We start from the raw sequence: 18,104 nt of genomic DNA, 5'->3' as shown, positions 1-18,104 counted from the left end.
ATCATATATCACAGTATTGGCGCATTACGGCCTTACTTGCTCATGCGCCATAAAAACCCGAATCATCATCATCATCAACATATGATGGGTTTATAAGCATTTTTAGAAGAATGGAGACAAAAATATACAGGTTGTGAAGAGAACAACGTTAAGCCACATTGTACTACATAGCATGTAACCAGAGTAGCAGAGGCACTGCCGTCGTAACACACGTTTATAGGTGTGTTCCCTATTGACGAGTGATATCAGGTTTGATGTGATTGGGGACACTGTCTTGATGCTCATGTTAACACGTGGAGCTGCTCTGATACTAATGTTAACAGAGCTGTTCAGGATGATACTAACACTAGAGCCGCTCTGATGCTGATGCCAACATGAGGGCTGCCTTGATGATGATGTGGCACAATAGTTGCATTGATGCTGGTTATGAAAATGCTGCTGTGTGTCAAGCAACGGCAAGCTATTCAACTCCCCTCCCCGTCGGTGTCTACATGCTTTCTGAAATGTTCTGCGAAGTAAGCCGCTCGTGTCTGGAGGAGATGAGAACCCGCAAAAACCCACGCGAAACAGTAGATATAGCAGCAAGAAATCACTTTATTCACCACTCACAAGTCCGTACCTCTCAAACCATCCCCATTCATCATCAACACACCTAAGCATTCGTCTCACGCAGGCACAAAATTCGCAGTGATTGGACGATGAACAACAACGGAAAAAAAAGCACATAGATTCTCACTTCCGGTCCAACTTGTCTTTCTCAAAGCATTTGCAAATCTTGTTATGACGTGCATGAGTCTCCGCCACATTGAACACAATGCTTGCGTCTTTCTTCCTGGTGCACGTTGCGCCATACACGCCTAATCTGCAAGAAATATCTTTTCAGAAAACACGATGACAGCATAGCCATGTGCAGTAGGTGTCAAGACATATACACACCGTCTGCACAAAGTCGCTCACGGTTTCGTCTTGCGTTCCGTCTCCCTGTCGTTGTTCAGATTGACTGCAAATGGAGTGAAATCCACAATGACAATGCATGGCACAGCCGAACATATTATTTCACAGTTATATTGATTACACACCTGACACGACAAAAATCCTGATGGCGAAGAGAGATTTTGGCTTCAGATCCAGGGCCGCGTCCTCACTTGACATTTCAAACGAGCCTGACTGGTCTGCTCGGGGGTTGGTAGAAACATTTCCCTCTACGGGCTCTTTCTCAGACGGGTTGCTAGAACGACAGCATAAACTGGGAACGACAGTACAAACCCTCTAATAGCTGCAGACTTAGCGGAACAATAATACGCTCGAGATCATGCGTACCACTCACGGCGATGAGAAACGTCCGTTACAGCCAAAGCGAACCGAACAAAACACAAAACTGCGCATGCGCGACAAACAGCGCTGGCTGGTGGCATGATGAACGGGTAAGGACGCGGGAGTTCGTGTTGGCATGCAGCCATCGCGGCCCAAGACACAAAAATAGCTGTACACAATAATTTTTGTCCATTTAACCTGAAAAATCTTGTATCGGGCACGTGCCTAGCATCATGCATATCTAATTCCACTGAAGTGACACTCACCCCCACCTTAGAACCACATTACGTCCAGAGCAGAATGTCAAAATACAATCCTCTGGATGTCATACAATTGACAGCCCTTGTGACACTACCTATGGATGTCCTAATGATGTTTAAATTGGACGAGGACGTCTGGACCAGATGAGGACGTCCATGGGCTTTTTATGGTTTGTTGGGATGACCTTACGGTACACAGGTTCGGGCGTCTTGATCCATCCGGTGCACGCATGATCCCAGACGCTGGTACAGGGCGAGATGGAATCGTTGAGAGTGTACATGAATGCGTGGCCCATAGCTCCACATCGCGTGTTGTTGCACGTCCTGTGTTCCCGGATGGCTTCAATGATCAGGGGCGTCGCATATTCTAGGCCGCTAGTTGTGCCGGACCCCACGGGCGTGAGCCAGTGCTTGGCGATGTGGGACGTGATGATGAGAATGACGAAGGTTGATATGTTGCCTAAGAAGAGGTAACATGGGATGGACATGACCTGCCGAGCAACATGCATGAAGTATGGTGTTTCACGTGCCGGTTTCTCTCGGGGTGGTGGAACGTCCAAGTCTTCCCATTCGTTGTATCGTTCCAAGCGTTTTGTGTGCGCCGCGACCTTCTGTCGTGGAACAGTTGCGGCGACGGCGGGAACCTCCTCGTTGCCTTCCGCCGCCGGCAACGTCCTGTCGCTGCTGGCGCTTTCCCGTCTTGCGAGGTTCCCGCCGATGACTAAGTCGTGCTCTGTCGCCATCGTCGTTTCTTGTGGCTGTTCTAGATTTCTGATTTCTTCTTCTTCTTCTTCTTCTTTCTCCTACTGTTTTCTAGCTTCCTCTTCTACTTTTAAACTGATCGCTCTTTCGGCGCTTTTTGTCGTATATCCCGTTGTCGGCATCGACGTTGAACGCGACCGTATGTTGTCTTCTCTTCATAATGCGGCCATTATGTTATTTTCATTTTCTTAAGAAATGACTAAATGCTGGAGGTTTTCTAGGTAGGGGCTGTGGCTGGTGGTAGAGGGTTCGGAGTGGCAAAAGAAATCGGTTGGGAGCCGTAGCGCAGCGCGGTAGACAAGTTCGGCAGAGCTCCAACCGATGTCAGTCTTCAGGGTGGCGCGAATGCCGAGCAGGACGATGAAAGCAGAGATGCCCAGCGGGTTGGATTTTCGTGCGCCATGAGGGCGGCCTTGAGCTGTCGGCCTCAAATTGAGGGCCCCGGTCAGTGGTAACACGTGAGGGCACTCCAAACCGTGCAACCCAGGTGGAGAAGAAGGTGTCTGCCACGGTGGCTGCTGTGGAATCAGGGATGGGCACGGCTTCCGGCCAGCGGGTAAAAACGGTCGACGGCTGTCTAAATGTACCGGTGGCCGGAAAATGACGGTAATGGGCCTACAAGGTAGAGGTGGACGTGATCGAAGCGTGCGTCAGGGAGAGCAAAGCGGCCAAGAGGGGCGGACGTATGGCGGGAGATCTTGGAACGCTGGCCGGAGGAACAGGAACCAACCCAAGCACGAATATCAGCGTTCATCTTGGGCCATATGAAGCGATATCCAATAAGGCGTTGTGTGCCTCGTACTCCAGGATGCGAGAGTCCGTGGTGGAGGTCAAAAACCGCTCGACGGTAAGGCTGAGGGACATAGGGCCTGGGAGGAACTGTGGTTGTGTCACAGCAAATGCGGAGGTCTGAGCCGGGAACAGGAAGGTCTTCAAGATGAAGAGAGGTGGGCGAGCGGCGTAAGGCTTCAAGGTCGGGATCGCTGAGCTGAGCACGCGCTAGAGCTTCAGGAGAGAGGGGTTCGACTGCAGCGACTAAAAGCGCTGGCAGGGCAGTTCGCCGATGCGGAGACATGCTCAACGCAGGTAGTGAATTCTAGGAAAGCTAAATGCCGAAGTTCACGAGGGGAGAACTTGCTGCTGGCCGAGCGAAAAGCGTATGTTACGGGCTTGTGATCGGTGAGTGTGGTAAATTCCCTGCCGTCCAAAAAGTAGCGGAAATGCTTGACGGAGAGGTACGCAGCAAGGAGTTCTCGGCCAAAGGTGCTATATGGCGTGCTTCCGTTGGCTTGAGTGCCCTGGAAAAGAACTCTAGAGGATGCCAAGTGTCACTGGACTTCTGCTGCAGCACTCCTCAAACTGCGGTAGAGGAGGCATCGACCATCAGAACTGTTGGTGCATTTGGGCTCGGGTGGTGCGACAGAGTGGCAAAAGAAAGCAGCGACTTGATGGCACTGAAGGCGTCGGAAGCGGCGTCCGACCAAACCAGGAAATATGCGCGACTGACAGGACCAGAGCTGGTGACATGTTGGTTGCTGCCTCGACGTGATGTTTCAGATTCGTGCAGAAGCTCTTCGAGCGGACGTAGAGTGTGGGCACAGTGGGGTAGAAACCGTCTGTAGAAATTGACGAGGCCTAAAAAACGGCGCAACTGGCGAACGGACTGGGGCTGTGGGAAGTTGACAATGGCAGGGACTTTTTGCGGGAGCGGTGCGATGCCCTCCGAGGACACGTGATGGCCAAGACATTCCAGCGACTGCGCTCTGCATTTCGCAATATTGATGACGATTCCATGGTCGGCAAGGCGAGAGAAGAGGAGCTGAAGATGTTCGAGGTGCTGTTCAAGGCTCTAGCTTGCGACAAGGATGTCCTCAACATATGCGAAGACGAAGGGCAAGCCTAGAGTGACGGTGTCGATTAAACGTTGAAAAGTCTGTGCCGCATTGCGGAGCCCAAAAGCCTTTTGGGCGCAATACATTTGGTGACCCGAACACCAAACACCATGGTCGGCGTAATTCGGCCATTCATCATCCTAAATTATTCGGTAAACCAGCAACGAACCACCCTCTAGCAGCCAAGGCGCACCGGGATCGCAGCGTCCTTGTTCCCGCCATTCCGCTGCTGCTGCATCAACAGCCACGATCACAAGCCGTGTGTCCTGTCGTCCATCATCCACGAGTCGTCCTCATTCTCCTCTTCATGGTATCGACGCGTACCTCAACCACATGCACCGCTCCGCGTCTGAGGGGGTGGGGGGGAGTGACGTGGCGGCCCGTGAAAGACGACGCGCCTCAGCTGCCGCGCGCTACTGCGCCTGGCAGCCAGTTCTACCGGCACCGTCCTAGCGTGAGGCCACGTACATCTGCCCGCTGGGACATTCCATCATCGTCGGTCAGGACTCATGTAGAGTGACACCACCTCCTCTGCACCTGAAAAAGAAACGACTTCCTCTGAAAGTTACTACGGCGCAAAAGTAACGAGTTAAATTACAAATTACCAGGAAAACGAACTTGGTTACAGTAACAGGTTACTTGTAACGAGTTACCTCGAACTCTGCATAAAACCGTGTTATTTTTAAACTTCTAATATATATCGGAGCTTCATGTTGTGGTTTTGGCGCGCCGGCAAAGGAGGCTTGGAGGCGCCAATTTTGAAAAGAAAGAAACAAACAATTTCTTGATCGATTCGAAAGATTCGATTCGCTGTCTTGAGCAATGGGATTGCGCGGAATCGCGGATCTCGAATCCCTGCCAATCGAGGATTCGGTTAGCACGTCCTTAGTACTAAGTAAAGAGTCCTCAGTAGATACGCCTAGGGGGGGGATGATTTCTATTGTAAAAAAAAAGGAAAATAAACATAAAAGGGGAACGGTCAGCCATGCAACACGCCGGCTTGCTACTCCTTACAAAAATAAACAAACGAGACATAAATAAATAAATAAAAATGAAAAGAACTAAAACAAAAAGGCAAATAAATAACTAAACAAACAAGAAGAAGAGAAAAAGAAACCCGGCTGACAGGGAGCCCAGGCAACACCACCTAGATGGAGAAAGCCTCCTCTCTCTCCTTCGCTACGTTAATATATAGAGTCAGAATTCGTCTGCTACTGCGATTCACCGTTCTGCGAATTCAAGAACCCGCAAATCATAGCAGCTCACCTGGAACTTGCGGACCTAAATATAGTTAGACAAAAAGCGCAAGATGCTTTCCAGAAAATCAGCTTTGAGAAAGATCGAGACCGTTTTGCTCCTTATTTCCAAGTTTCTCCATTTAGTACGCGGGGACGTTCAATCACAACTCGCAGACGACGGTAGTGCTCCTCCATGGCCGCGGACCACGGAAAGCACTTTCGTGATTGGCTACGACCGTTGAAAACACGATCCTGAATGGCTGACTCTTGTTAACTGATTCTACAGGCCGATCCTGGTATCAAAAATGGAGCTTTATGCAACTCTCGCAGATTTTTTAAACAACATCTGGCACAAATAGGAAAAAATACCCTGCATAAACAATGGCGACAGTTAAACGTTCCCCACTATAGAACCCAACGGCAGCAGCCCAGGGGATATGTTGGCTCCACGACCTGCTAGATTATAGCGACCATGTCATACGAACCCATTCCCAGCGCCGCATTTGGAGGCTAGCAGTGGCGCTAGTTATCGGCCCGGTTATTGCTTCTTCTTCAATTTCTACTGTTAGTCTGTACTTTAGCTCACCTTAGTAGTTTGTACAAGCGGTGCATCTCCCAAGAGAATTGCTTTCTTCTGTAGTTGATTATCATCGTCATTCTTCATGTTTTCACAGCAACTGTTCCTGTCGTCTGCTACGGCAGTCATGTGTCTGCTTCTGCGCGTTCGAAATCCAAATTTCCATCGTCCAATCACGAAGCAGACCTAGCGGGCCGACGGGTAGCTCCCCTAGCGGATCATGCTGTGGGGCTCCTCATTGAGTTTGCCGATTATGACATGATGGTCGCTATAATGTAGTAGGTCGTGGTCCGTACACAGTCGACACACTTACTTCCTCGTCTTCGCTCAGCAGCTGCTACGGTGTGTGCTCCCCTTGCGTTTGCTTTCGTACACACGTGACAGACGACACCGGCGAAAGTGAATGTTGACTCGAGCTGATAATCAACTCGGAGGATTTTCGTTGTGTGTTTCGTTTGATAACGCTTTGCTTGTTTGGCTTTGGTCTGGCCTTTAGGCCCCTGCCCCTAGGCCTCTCTCTCTGGCCTTTAGGCCTTTGTTCACTCTTTGAATGAATATTTCCTTTGACAACGCGGTCCGCCCCCGGGTGAGCCGTGTCGTTGAACGCGCGTCCGATAACAAGGTTGTCGGGGGCTGTTCCGGGAAGATTTTTTCTTGATCTTTCGCTTGTCCCATCCTACAGTTGGCAATACGAATTCCTTTACGCGGTGGAGGGAGTCAAATGGGAGCCGATCCTTCATATACCACACTCTTAGAAATGAACTTCACCGCATAGCACTCTCCTAGCCAACCATATAATCTCGAATGATACCGTTATCTACCCTGATTTGTTGAAAACGGGAGGCGTACGCCCTTTTTGTGACACTTCTGGTGTTCATAATTGTCACAAAAAAAGGCGTACGCCTCTCGTTTTCAACAGATCAGGGCTGATAATGATATCATTCGAGATTATGGTTGGCTAGGAGAGTGCTATGCGATGAAGTTCATTTTTAAGAGACCATATCAGTCGGGGAGCAATTCCGATCCACGATTTTCCTGATTCTAGATGGCGCCACGCTCGCCGTCCTTATCACGCCGTTCGCCTCCGACTCCCGGAATAACCCCCATTGTGCATGGTTGACCTCGCGAGCTTACGGCGGGCCGCACCCTCTGCGCTGTTTGTCGAGATGTAAAGTGTCGGACTTTGCCACGAAAGGTCCGCAGTTCGATTCGTGATATTCACGGTTTTTTGCTTGTCTCCTATTGCTATATGAGTACTTTGTTATTTTTATTTTGTTGTTATATATTTATGCTACAATTATTGTTTTCACAAGTCACCGGCGCCTGTACTGACTGATTATGGAATTTTTAGTTGCTCTTCGTATTGTTCTACTAGTGCATACTTACTGTATGCCGACGTACAAGTGTGATGGGAGAGTACGGATGCCGGTACCTCGGAGGCTCTCAAGTCTCAACTGGATCTACCAGCGGCTGTAAACTAGGCTATAAACATTGCCTACACACAGCGCTTACAATGCCAGTCTGGAAAATCTAGTGCTCGAAACGGTGTTTTTTTTTCTTTTTCTGCACTCGCTCACATGCAATTTACCTTGATAATAACTCATTATTACATATTATTCATTATTACTCAATTATTCATGCAAAAATGACATCTTGATATGTATATTTCTGGTAAGTAAGCTTTACCAAATATCTGAATTCATTTACAAGACGTTGGGGCAAAATACTTTTCAAAATTTCCGTCGTAGAACAGACTTCTTATTATTACCCGGAAACTTCAGTAAGATGTTTGAAAGACTCCTTTCTCCCATGTTCCCCCTTCTTTTTCGTTCACATTACACCCGCTCAGAAAAATGATGTCAGTCGACAACCCCAGTGACAGGGGACTCCCTTTCTTCTGGTGTGCGAGTTTGCAAAACCGTACAAAGGGATATGCGGACGTTGCGGTACAGGAGCTTTCGGTTCAGGACGTTTCGGTACGACATTTCGGTGCACGGACATTTCGGTACACGGACATTTCGGTGCACGGACATTTCGGTACAAGGACGTTTCGTTAGGACTGTCTACACGTTGTCACGTCGCTTCCGTGGTAGCGATAAATTGATGAGATGCTATCGCCTCTTCGGACACTTCGGTACAAGTCGCCGGAAACATTCAGACCTACTACGCTTGTCGATGTTTTTGTACCACTGTTACAGTTCGCGTTTTCTTGGAGGAATCGCTGCATGCTGCGGTCACGGACTGGCGAAAGTGTGCTGGTTCATGAGGGCAAATAGTTCAATGACATGAAGAAAAGAAAAAGAGAAGGTGGAAATATCAGCCACTACAAACGGCTTGCTATTCCCAAGAAAAGGAAAGAAAGGAGAAGGAAATGTAGCAAAAGAAAAAAAAATACAAATAAGCAGAAAGAAATGCAGCAAGACAATTAAACGAGTTTATTCAATCAGTACACCACACTTTTTTCTGTCATTACACAGCAATTTATTTTCGTCCGCAAAATGTTTTATTGTGAGAACTCCGAGACAAAGAAAAATCAGCAGGTAAATATACGTGTAATGTGTAATGTGCCACCATTCTACCCAGGCAGACAGCTCGTCACCCAACGTAGAGCGGACAATTCATGAACAATGTTACATTCAAGGGCACAATCTCATTGTTTATCTTCCGCGATTAATCAGATTCGAAAACAACGTGAGCGGGGCCACGGTAAAAAATTTGGGAGATGAATGATTTAAACCTCACGCCGGCGCTGAAGATTTCGAGGAAAGGGTGTGGACATAAAAAAAAGGATCAAAGAAAGGATTCTGAATTTTTTCTTTCTTTTTTTTTTTGTCATCAAAAGCTTTGATAAAGAAGTCGACTGATAAATTATAATCAATTAGTATTCGGATTAGAACAAAAAAAAACTCGTGGGGGGAATATGTTTATTAAGAAAAAAGAAAGGAAAGGTCAGCCAGACGGAGGTCGGCTTGCTATTCCAAAAAAATGAAAAATGGGGAAAGAAAAGGAAAGGGGAGGACAAAGAAGAAAAACGAAAAGGAAAAGAAGAAAAGAGAAGGGGAAGACAAAGAAAAGAAAAGGAAAGGAAGAACACAAAACTAAAACTGAAAAGTCACACATCACGGTCACGCAATCACAAGGCGTGGGATTTCCGCTAGAGCATGCGAAAATCGCATCCAAGTACGGCTCGCGTAGCTTTATCATTAATTCTGTACCGCTTGAAAAAACGCCCTCTTATAGTGGTGTCATCACACAGATGCTGCTCACGATGATATACCAATGCATTATACATCCAGTATCCCACTAACTGGCAATATTGTTGAGTATATATATACAGGGTGTCCACGCTAAGTGTGAACAGATTTTTTAAAAATATATCAATCACTTTTTCCGAGATGAAATCAATTGCAATATAGCATATGCTGAAGGGCACTCCCTATGGGGGCATTAACAGACTCCTAAGGCAATGTCTTAATTAACTTTCAATAATTAACTTTTTAATTATAAAAGCTACGAAGTTGCTCCAATGAGAACATTTGATCTCTTCGGTCACCAGATACCAAAACCGTTTTCAGAACAAAAATCTGTTCGGTAGATCGTCCGCAAAAAATTCGTGAAGGAACGCCATTTTTTTTCTTTATTTGGTTTATTGCGCATCCTCAAAGAAGCGGCTTTCCTTTACCCCCAGTGTGAGAGAGCGAAAGAGCACAGTGCCGCCTCATGCGTCGAAGATTAGCTTTAACTTGCGGAAACAAAACAAAAACACAAATCTATCGGGTGACTCTATCGCGACTGCCCTTTTCTTGGGCTGCATTTTCTGGTTTCTTTAAATCTTTTTCCAGGACGCAAGAGGCGATAGTGTGCTCTTTCATCCTCTCGTATTGGGGGCGAAGGAAAGACGCGTCTCTAGAGATGCGCAATGAATAAAATAAAGAAAAAAATGGCGTTCCTTCACGAATTTTTTGCGGACGATCTATCGAACGGATTTTTGTTCTGAAAACGGCTTTAGTATCTGGTGACCGAAGAGATCAGATGTTCTCATTGGAGCAACTTCGTAGCTTTTATAATTAAAAAGTTAATTATTGAAAGTTAATTAAGACATTGCCTTAGGAGTCTGTTAATGCCCCCCTAGGGAGTGCCCTTCAGCATATGTTATATTGCAATTGATTTCATCTCGGAAAAAGTGATTGATATATTTTTAAAAAATCTGTTCACACTTAGCGTGGACACCCTGTATATATAATATAGGCTCCGAAGAGGCGATAGCACCTTATCAATTTATCACTACCACGGAAGCGAGGTGACAACGTGTGGACAGCCCTAGCGAAACGTCCTTGTACCGAAATGTCCGTACCGAAACGTCCTGTAGCGAAATGTCATAGAGTCGTACTAAGGAGGTGAAGGGCGATAAAGACTTCGGGCTTTTGTGTTTGTTACGTTTTTGTTTTCTTATTTTGATTCGTTTCTTCCTTTCTTTTTTTTTCTTAGTTTGGAATAGCAAGCCGCCGTAGCGCAGGCTAACCTTTGAGAGAAGGGAGTCACTGAAAAGGTTAGCCAGCTGTAGAATTCGAACCCACATTTTCTGGGTTATCGGTTCAGGGCTTTGTGTGTTTGTCCCTTATTCAGAGGCTAACATTTCAGCCCTTTTTCTTTGTTAGCGGACTGAGTTCGCGCAGAATCGAAAGACATAATCGACATGCATAAAAGGCATAATCGGAATTCTGTACTGTATTGTGCATAGTAACACATTCCCAAGTTGGAAGATTAATTTCTAATCCAGAAGTGTGGATCGTAAAAGAACGTGGGATCGTCAGTGAGGGTGCGGACGGTTGCTCATTGCAGTGTCGTGTATGCTAAAGGGAGTCTGGCCATTAATAGAACATGCTTATACCTGGAGCTCCACCCACTTTTTGAGCTCTCTGGCCAATCACGAGCCAAAATACAGTCCGCTATTAATCCCAGGCTATCCAAGCTATATATTACCTGTATTCACTGGGTGCCGATATTTTCGGGAAACTGGATTGGATTAGATTGAATAGGATATTCCCTGACGACCTAGCAACGTAATGGATTTTGCGTCCTCTTTTAACGGCGCCATCTGGATGGGGAGGGGCATGTCGGGAAGACGCAGAATAGCAGAAGGGCAGAAGTAGCAGAAGCAGAAGTGCTTGCTAGCAGAACCGATTGGCCGGCAGAACCGCTACTTGGAACAGACTGCCGCTATTATACGTATTTTAACTATGAAATATAACAAGATTGAATCAAGAACGGGCAAAGGTGTGTATATGGGTAAAAGTATGTCATCAAATGCAAATTTTTGGCCATCCGTAGCGTTTTTCTTACTATTTGCCTGTGATCGCTGTCGTTACTAGGCCTAACAAGGACGACGAAACATATTATTTTCAGGTAAACATCGACACTGGAGCGTAATTTAAAGGTGATTTGCAAGATAATTGCAACACAATGTTCACTTACGGAATAAAATTGACGTGATTTGTGAAAAAAAAAAAATTGTCATGAAATCCTCGCTCCGCCGTTCCAAGCTACGCCGCCATTTTCGGGAAAATTTTGGTGTCATGGCGGCCCGCATAGAAAACAGTAGCCAATGAAAAACGCTCAATTTGATCGACAGGTCGAGCCTCTTTTTTAGGCTCCTCCTAATGGCCAGACTCCCTTTGGCATACACGGCACTGGTTCATTGGACAATTCAACGCTAAGATGCAACAAACAGTAAGAGGATATACAGTAATAAAATAATAATGAACAGCAAGCTAAGCCGGCGTTCACACGGGGCAACTTTTCCCAGCAACTCGAAGCAACTCAAACCAACGTCTTTTGAGCAATTTCGAGTCCGCGTTCACACGCAGCAACTCTGTAGTTGCACCCACAAGCAACCTTATGGCGACCGGACAATGTGGGTTCGAATCGAACTGGTGGAATCTTTTCTTTAGCTGCTGTTTATCAAATTTCAGTCAGTTTTATTACTCCAATAGATCATTATTGCCGTCCAGAAGTGGCAACTGATATGTTTCCGTGAAGTTCGTAAAAAAAGAAAAAGTTATTTTTTAGCTGCACCTCCAGGATTTGAACCTATGAACCCACGAACGAAATCCACAACGCCATCGGGAGTCACGTGGCAATGCTTCCCTCTCTGATTGGCCGATGCACGAGCAACTTCTCAAGTTTTCGGTCCGGGAGCGATTCGCAGCAACTCGGAGCAACTCGAGTTGCTGGAGGTTGCCGGCTGACAGCAACTCCAAAGTTGCTCATAGTTGCTGCAAAAAGTTGCCCCGTGTGAACGCTGCCTTAGGCGTATCAGGCACTGAAAAATGCTTATTATGATTTCTCACAAGTGACACATCACATGACTGCGCTTCATACAACAAAGATACTGAGGCTAGATTCCGAAGATCTTGCATAATACACGCGTTTGATATTCGTGCCGATCGCTAGGTTTCGTGCGGCGTTTACTTCAGGGGCTGTTTCCCCAGTGACATTTTCTTCCCAGAGTAACTGGGTGTGGTTTCTTATTTGTTGTTTATCGTGAGTAAGGAAATGAACTTTGACACACACATAGAGAGAGAGAGGGAATGTGGTGGTGGTATATATGTGCTTCCAACATTGCTTTCAACATTGCTTTCAACATTGTAATACACGCATGTAAACTAACAGATTGCAGCGCTAGGTCTGGCATGCTGATTACTATCTGCAGTTCTACTATCTATGACTTTACGTGAAAAGACTTGTGGCTTTGTCCGTGTGCTCATGATTATGTGTATATACATTGGTGAGGCTCTACGGCAGTGGTTCTCAACGTTTCCAGCTCCCCCGGACCCCTTTTGGCACTCGTCAAGACGTTATTCCCCCCCTCCCCCTACACGCGCTGGTGTGAACTACGCAGGAACAGATGCCCGACCACACGAGTACAGTTAGACGGCTTACCCGGTTGCTGAAATACTGTGTCTATTTACGGAAAATACTTTATTCAAGGTTGACTAGGACCACAATGTGCGCTCCCGCTGGCTGCAAGGCTCCGAAGAGAGTGCAACCGTTGATTTGAGGCGCCGTGCAAGCCAACGACTTCTGGTGCGGCGTGCGGTGCTCCTACTAAAAAGCGAAGGTGGACCAGGTCTAGGCGGGCCTAATTCCTCCCTGGAGGCATGAAATTCCTCCCCAAGGGGGAATTCCTCCCCGGTTGAGAACCACTGCTCTACGGCCTATTATAACCTGCGAACCCTCATTGCCGGAGTAGCAAAGTGCGACTTTGCGAAAAATTCCCTTGAGAGAGATGTCGGCCCAGGACGCAGAATCTCCACGGGACGGCATGAAAACAGACATGTATCGTCACGGAAGCTAGCAACGGCAGTGTAACAAGAACTCAAAGTTTAACTTTCATTCCGAAGTCAGCTGGGGACATTTGTCCGGGGACCTTTCGTCCGGGGACGATGTTTTCCTCATTGTGTGGGTAGAAATAATGGTGCAGCGATCGTTTGATCGATTTTTCTTATTGGTTCACCTGGAGCGTTGATTGAAAAATAAAATTAAATTGAATTAAAAATCAGTAACAGAAAGAAAGAGAAGAACAAATAAAGCTGCAGTTGTAAATGCCGTTATCCTAAGGAACATTTATCTCTGTGTAATCCGCTTGCTCGTAAACGTCTTGTCTTTCATCCCTAATACCCAACCCTTTTTCAAGTAATCATAGATGTCAAATGTCGTGTCCGAGAAGTCCTTTATTGCTCTGAATCCCGACGAAAAGTGACGACGTACAAAATGTCCCCCGAACAGCAAACCTCGGCTCGTGACTAGAATGTCCACGCGCCTCAACACGCTATCGTCGTCAGCCTCTTTATCGTCCCATACGACGCCTCCCCTTTTTCCAAACTGGTTATGTACAGGGTGTGTGCAGAAAAACATGACCCGCATTTTTACATGTAACTCGTTGTCTACTTAGCCGAGAAACTTCCGGTGGCGCACGACGGCGTATTTATGCGTGCGAAAGCTACAAAAAAATCCTGGAAGCCATAGTCAGTTTAAAAAAAATAAACAGAGCGCGAAAACATGGGCTTCCATGCATTAGAATAGGGCGGTCATCACAGTGCATGGTAGTGCATTTCGGTCTCATGAGAGTTATGTGCAGGCACCGCTAGGGGTACTGCCGATGAGCATCCATGTGGGACATCGTTTCGATTTATGCACCGATAGCTCCCCTAGCGGTACTTGAACACAACTCTCCTGCGTGCACCATGTTGCCCTTTCACATACTCCCTGTTGTCCACCATGTTGCCCTATTCTGATGCACGAAAGCCGGCGTTTTCGTTGTCCCGTTTATTTTTTTAAGCTGGGTATGGCTTCCACAATTTTTCTACAGATTTCGCACGCATAAATGCGCCATCGTGCGCCACCGGAAGTTCGTTAGTTAGGTAGGCAACAAGCTATGTGCCTAAATGCGGGTCACGTTTTTCTGCACACACCCTGTACATTGATACCTCTCAGGAGGCCTGATTACTCTGCCCGAGCGAGTCCTTAGTTCTTGTCCTGTATCTGGCACGGTCTGCAGGTGACGGCTGGTACGACGCATAACACCGCTTGGAGTTGAGACCTCGTAGGATCGTGGGACTGACGTCTGCCGAAGCCAGTCCAAGCACGTTCCTCGCATCGCCATTCCGCAGAATATTCTTACACGGGCATTCCGCTTCAGAGGCACTCCTTCTCTTGCTCGTCGTCTACTGTTGTAATGCCCAGCATGAGCCTGCTGCTGCTGGCGGTGTCTTTTCCGGTACGCCCGAAGGTCCGGCCATTTCGGACGTAGAAGCTGATGCGCCGTTCGGACGGCTGTACGCAGGCGGCGCCCCATCAGTAGTTGTGCTGGGGAACAGGTTTCGACGCCAGGAGTCGTCCGGTGGGCTATAGAAGCGCATCTTCGAAATCCGGCGACTTCTTCAGAAGTGCTTTCGCAGTTCCCACGCTCCTTTCAACCATCCCGTTGCTTTGAGCGTAGTACGGGCTGCTGGTGACATGCTGTGCACCTATCTGCCGAAGGAACGTACTCAAGTCCCTGGAGGCAAAGGATGGCCCGTTATCCGAACGGACGGTCTCCGGATTCCCAAACCGGGCGAATATTGCCACGAATCATCATCGCGAAACTTCCAGGGCAGGCACGAAACGGTACATCTCATCCCGGCGCATGCTGAAGAAGAAGCAAGAAGCTTCCAGACACATCGCCTGCTCTCTGGCAAACGCACGTGCTAGCTGTTTCTAGACTTTTTTGCGCGACGCTTAAACGCTTGTGCGCTCCAAGCTGGAGCATTCATTCTTTTGACTCAGTTGGGTTCAGAGAGCTATCACTCTTGTGTTTTGCTACCAAGTAGTCTAATAAACCGTTCGCTGTTTATTCGACGACTCGCCGACCCATTTCGCTTCGTGACAATATGCGCCTCCAACACGCTATCGTCGTCAGCCTCTTTATCGGCCAATACGACATCAGATAATAAACATTCTTGACAAATAAATCAGTCAAATGAATAAATTACATCTTTGGATGACGCTCCAGTACGGTATTTTCTTATTTTAGGTCAGACACGGACCATGCAGTTGTTCTCTCATACTTTCGACGTTCATGAACCGTATCTTCAGCAGAAGGGTAGTTATACGGGTCATGAAACAGTGAATAAATGAGTGTACAGCTTTCATAGGACATAAACATCGACACAGAAAAGATGCAAGGGACAACTGCAAAACTCGATCGTGTCTGGTCAACTGTAGAAAAATATTACCATCTACAGAACGATATCACTAGCGAGTTATATCGACTTTATGTTACCCATTCAATGGAATTTCAGATCAGGAGAGCGAATGGTAACACTTGGTCGGCTGTTATGTGCTCCACCAGCTATCTGCAACTACGCCCCTTTCAGCGAACTGTACACTTTGTGCAACCGTGGAGGACACTGAGCACATTCTCGTGCACTGGAATTGTTACGCAACGGAAAGGGCTACCATGAAATCTGCTCTCGACCGACCTTTGGACCTGGACACCCGCACCTTTGACCTCGTAAGGGTGCTGGGTCCTTGGCCATCTGACAAGAGGGATGCTGCCTTGTCAGCGCTTGTGACATTTATTCGGAGGTGTGCTTTGGAATCAGTCTATTAGGACCATGTAATTCAATATGCGGTAAATCACTACGTGAACCGGTGATCTTGGATTTGGGCCTTTGGCCGATAGTTATCGCGAAAACGGGGGGTTCTCTTTTATATTTATTTTTCATTGGGGGGGTCTGTTTATGGGAGTAACCCAATTTGTCGTGTGACGAATTCAACCTCTCCCTAGTATTTTCAACATCAACATCAACATCAACTACGCCCCTGTATTTTTAGCAGCGCAGGTGTTTGCGGGACCATTTTTTCCGTCCACACAACCAGGCACCTTTTTTTGGGGGGGGGGGGGGATCGTGGATTTCGCAACCGGGAATATCGAGATCCTCCTGAAAACTTCAGAAGTTTGGAACTGACTGAGGCGTGCAACCGTGGAGGACGTGGGTGAAACGTCGAATTATTATTATGGGAGGCGACGGTAGATTTCTAGCATGTTTTCAGCATTATGAACATTACAGCGCAGTCCTATCGGCTTCCTAGCGGTTTGGTATTCTCATCGTTTACGAATTAATTACTCGCACAAAATGAACGCGAACGTTGTATTCGGTATCAAGGGAGGGGTCCATGTTCGACATGATTTTCTTTTTCTTGGAATTCTTACGAAGCATCCCTTTAACAGACTCGCAGGAACGCCCTTGAAGATAACCTATTTCCGCCATCTTAGCTCAAGGAAACAATTAAGTGGTGGCTTTTCAAGCGAAGACCACGCATAAAGACTATTTTCTTGTCTTATACATATGTACAGAGGTAGCGAACCAGATCATCGTTGTTCCACCCGCCCCGCTGTAGCAGCGACACGCACTCGTTCCTTGTGGTGAAAACAACGCGACAGACACGGGTAAGTTTCGCTTACGTTATACGTAGGGAGTGACTTTTTCGGGTTAAACCCGATCCCGCCCGGTTATTCCACTCCGAACTGACCTCCGACCAATTCGGGCTAAACCCGATTTCTCCCCGAATTCCAGTCACCATGAAATCCTCAAGTGACGTTTCCACTGAAGACGAACAACGGTCACCACGCGTAACACATGTAAGAATTGGTCACTTATGTTCCCAGCAATACACCCATGTGTGTCAACACTGTCTATGCCTTCGGAGATTACCGGTGGAAAGTCGCGATCCCGCAAAAAAAAAAAAGAGAGAGGGAGAGAGATTAGGAAAGGACTTAATAGACAATAGGAGAAACAAAAACACAAGATAACACCCGGAGGCACAATTATCGCCCGATTTCTCCCCGAATTACAGATTTAAAAATAGCGCCCGATTTTTACCCCCCGAATCTGAGAAGGGCATTTATCCCGAAAAAGTCACTCCCTAGTTATACGTGAGTTACTCCGTAGTTGTTGCTTTTCAGTAAACTTTCAATGGCAAACGAGCGTCATTAGCGCGGACTAGCTTTCTCTTTGTGAAACAGTTCTGATTCTGATTCTGACAGTGAAAGATTCTGATAAGTTCATAAGTTTGATAAGTTCATAATGTCATATGTGTTCTATTCTCGTAGTTGCTATCCGGTTACCTTCTTTTCTGTTTTCCTTGTGTCCTGGACCTCTTTCGTATACCATTAAAGCATATCACATGACCCATCTTAATCACAGCTGGGTAGATTCCATTTTAAATCGACCAAGGTCCGCCGATGACCATCTTGTGATTTCAGTGAATATATTTTTTTTTTCACTGAAATACCCACGTTGGCTACAATTCAATTAATTATAAATTTGAACAGATTACAATTAATAAATTCATTTAACAAAAATTAAATAAACTAATTAAAATAATTACTTTAAACTGACTACAATGAATTAAATTGAAGAGATTAACGAAAGCGCTTTTGGCAATTTTTTCCTTATGCTTTGGCGTGCATTGGCTAGATTTGGGATATTTTCGAAATCAGTTTTGACGGGAGACG

General features: G+C 46.7%; 1 protein-coding gene across 2 annotated transcripts; it reads right to left on the bottom strand.

Moving 5' to 3' along the window:
- Positions 1–574: 574 nt before the first annotated feature.
- LOC135369271 (uncharacterized) lies at positions 575–2,735 on the bottom strand. Of its 2 annotated transcripts, XM_064602878.1 has the most exons (4): positions 1,765–2,735; positions 1,080–1,228; positions 937–1,000; positions 575–862 (listed from the first exon to the last, which is right to left on the bottom strand). In XM_064602878.1, exons 1-2 carry the CDS (start codon positions 2,315–2,317, stop codon positions 1,203–1,205), a joined length of 579 nt encoding a protein of 192 aa, XP_064458948.1. In that variant the 5' UTR covers positions 2,318–2,735; the 3' UTR covers positions 575–862; positions 937–1,000; positions 1,080–1,202. The 2 variants fall into 2 exon arrangements, 1 of the variants encoding a protein (XP_064458948.1); XR_010415041.1 differs by having other exon boundaries at positions 575–857; positions 1,080–2,735.
- Between the last annotated feature and the right edge of the window lie 15,369 nt (positions 2,736–18,104).

This window comes from Ornithodoros turicata, chromosome 9, assembly GCF_037126465.1.
Source record: "Ornithodoros turicata isolate Travis chromosome 9, ASM3712646v1, whole genome shotgun sequence".
Taxonomy (NCBI): domain Eukaryota; kingdom Metazoa; phylum Arthropoda; class Arachnida; order Ixodida; family Argasidae; genus Ornithodoros; species Ornithodoros turicata.
Note: the sequence above shows the minus strand (reverse complement) of the source record. Positions and strands in the feature narration are given on the sequence as shown.

What these genes read in the sequence shown, in the direction of transcription:
- LOC135369271 (XM_064602878.1), bottom strand. Translation starts at nt 2,317, where the DNA reads ATGGCGACAGAGCACGACTTAGTCATCGGCGGGAACCTCGCAAGACGG. An exon ending in GACGCCCGAACCTGTGTACC is followed by an intron (nt 1,229 to 1,764) that starts GTAAGGTCATCC and finishes CTGTCGTTCTAG; the next exon opens with CAACCCGTCTGAGAAAGAGC.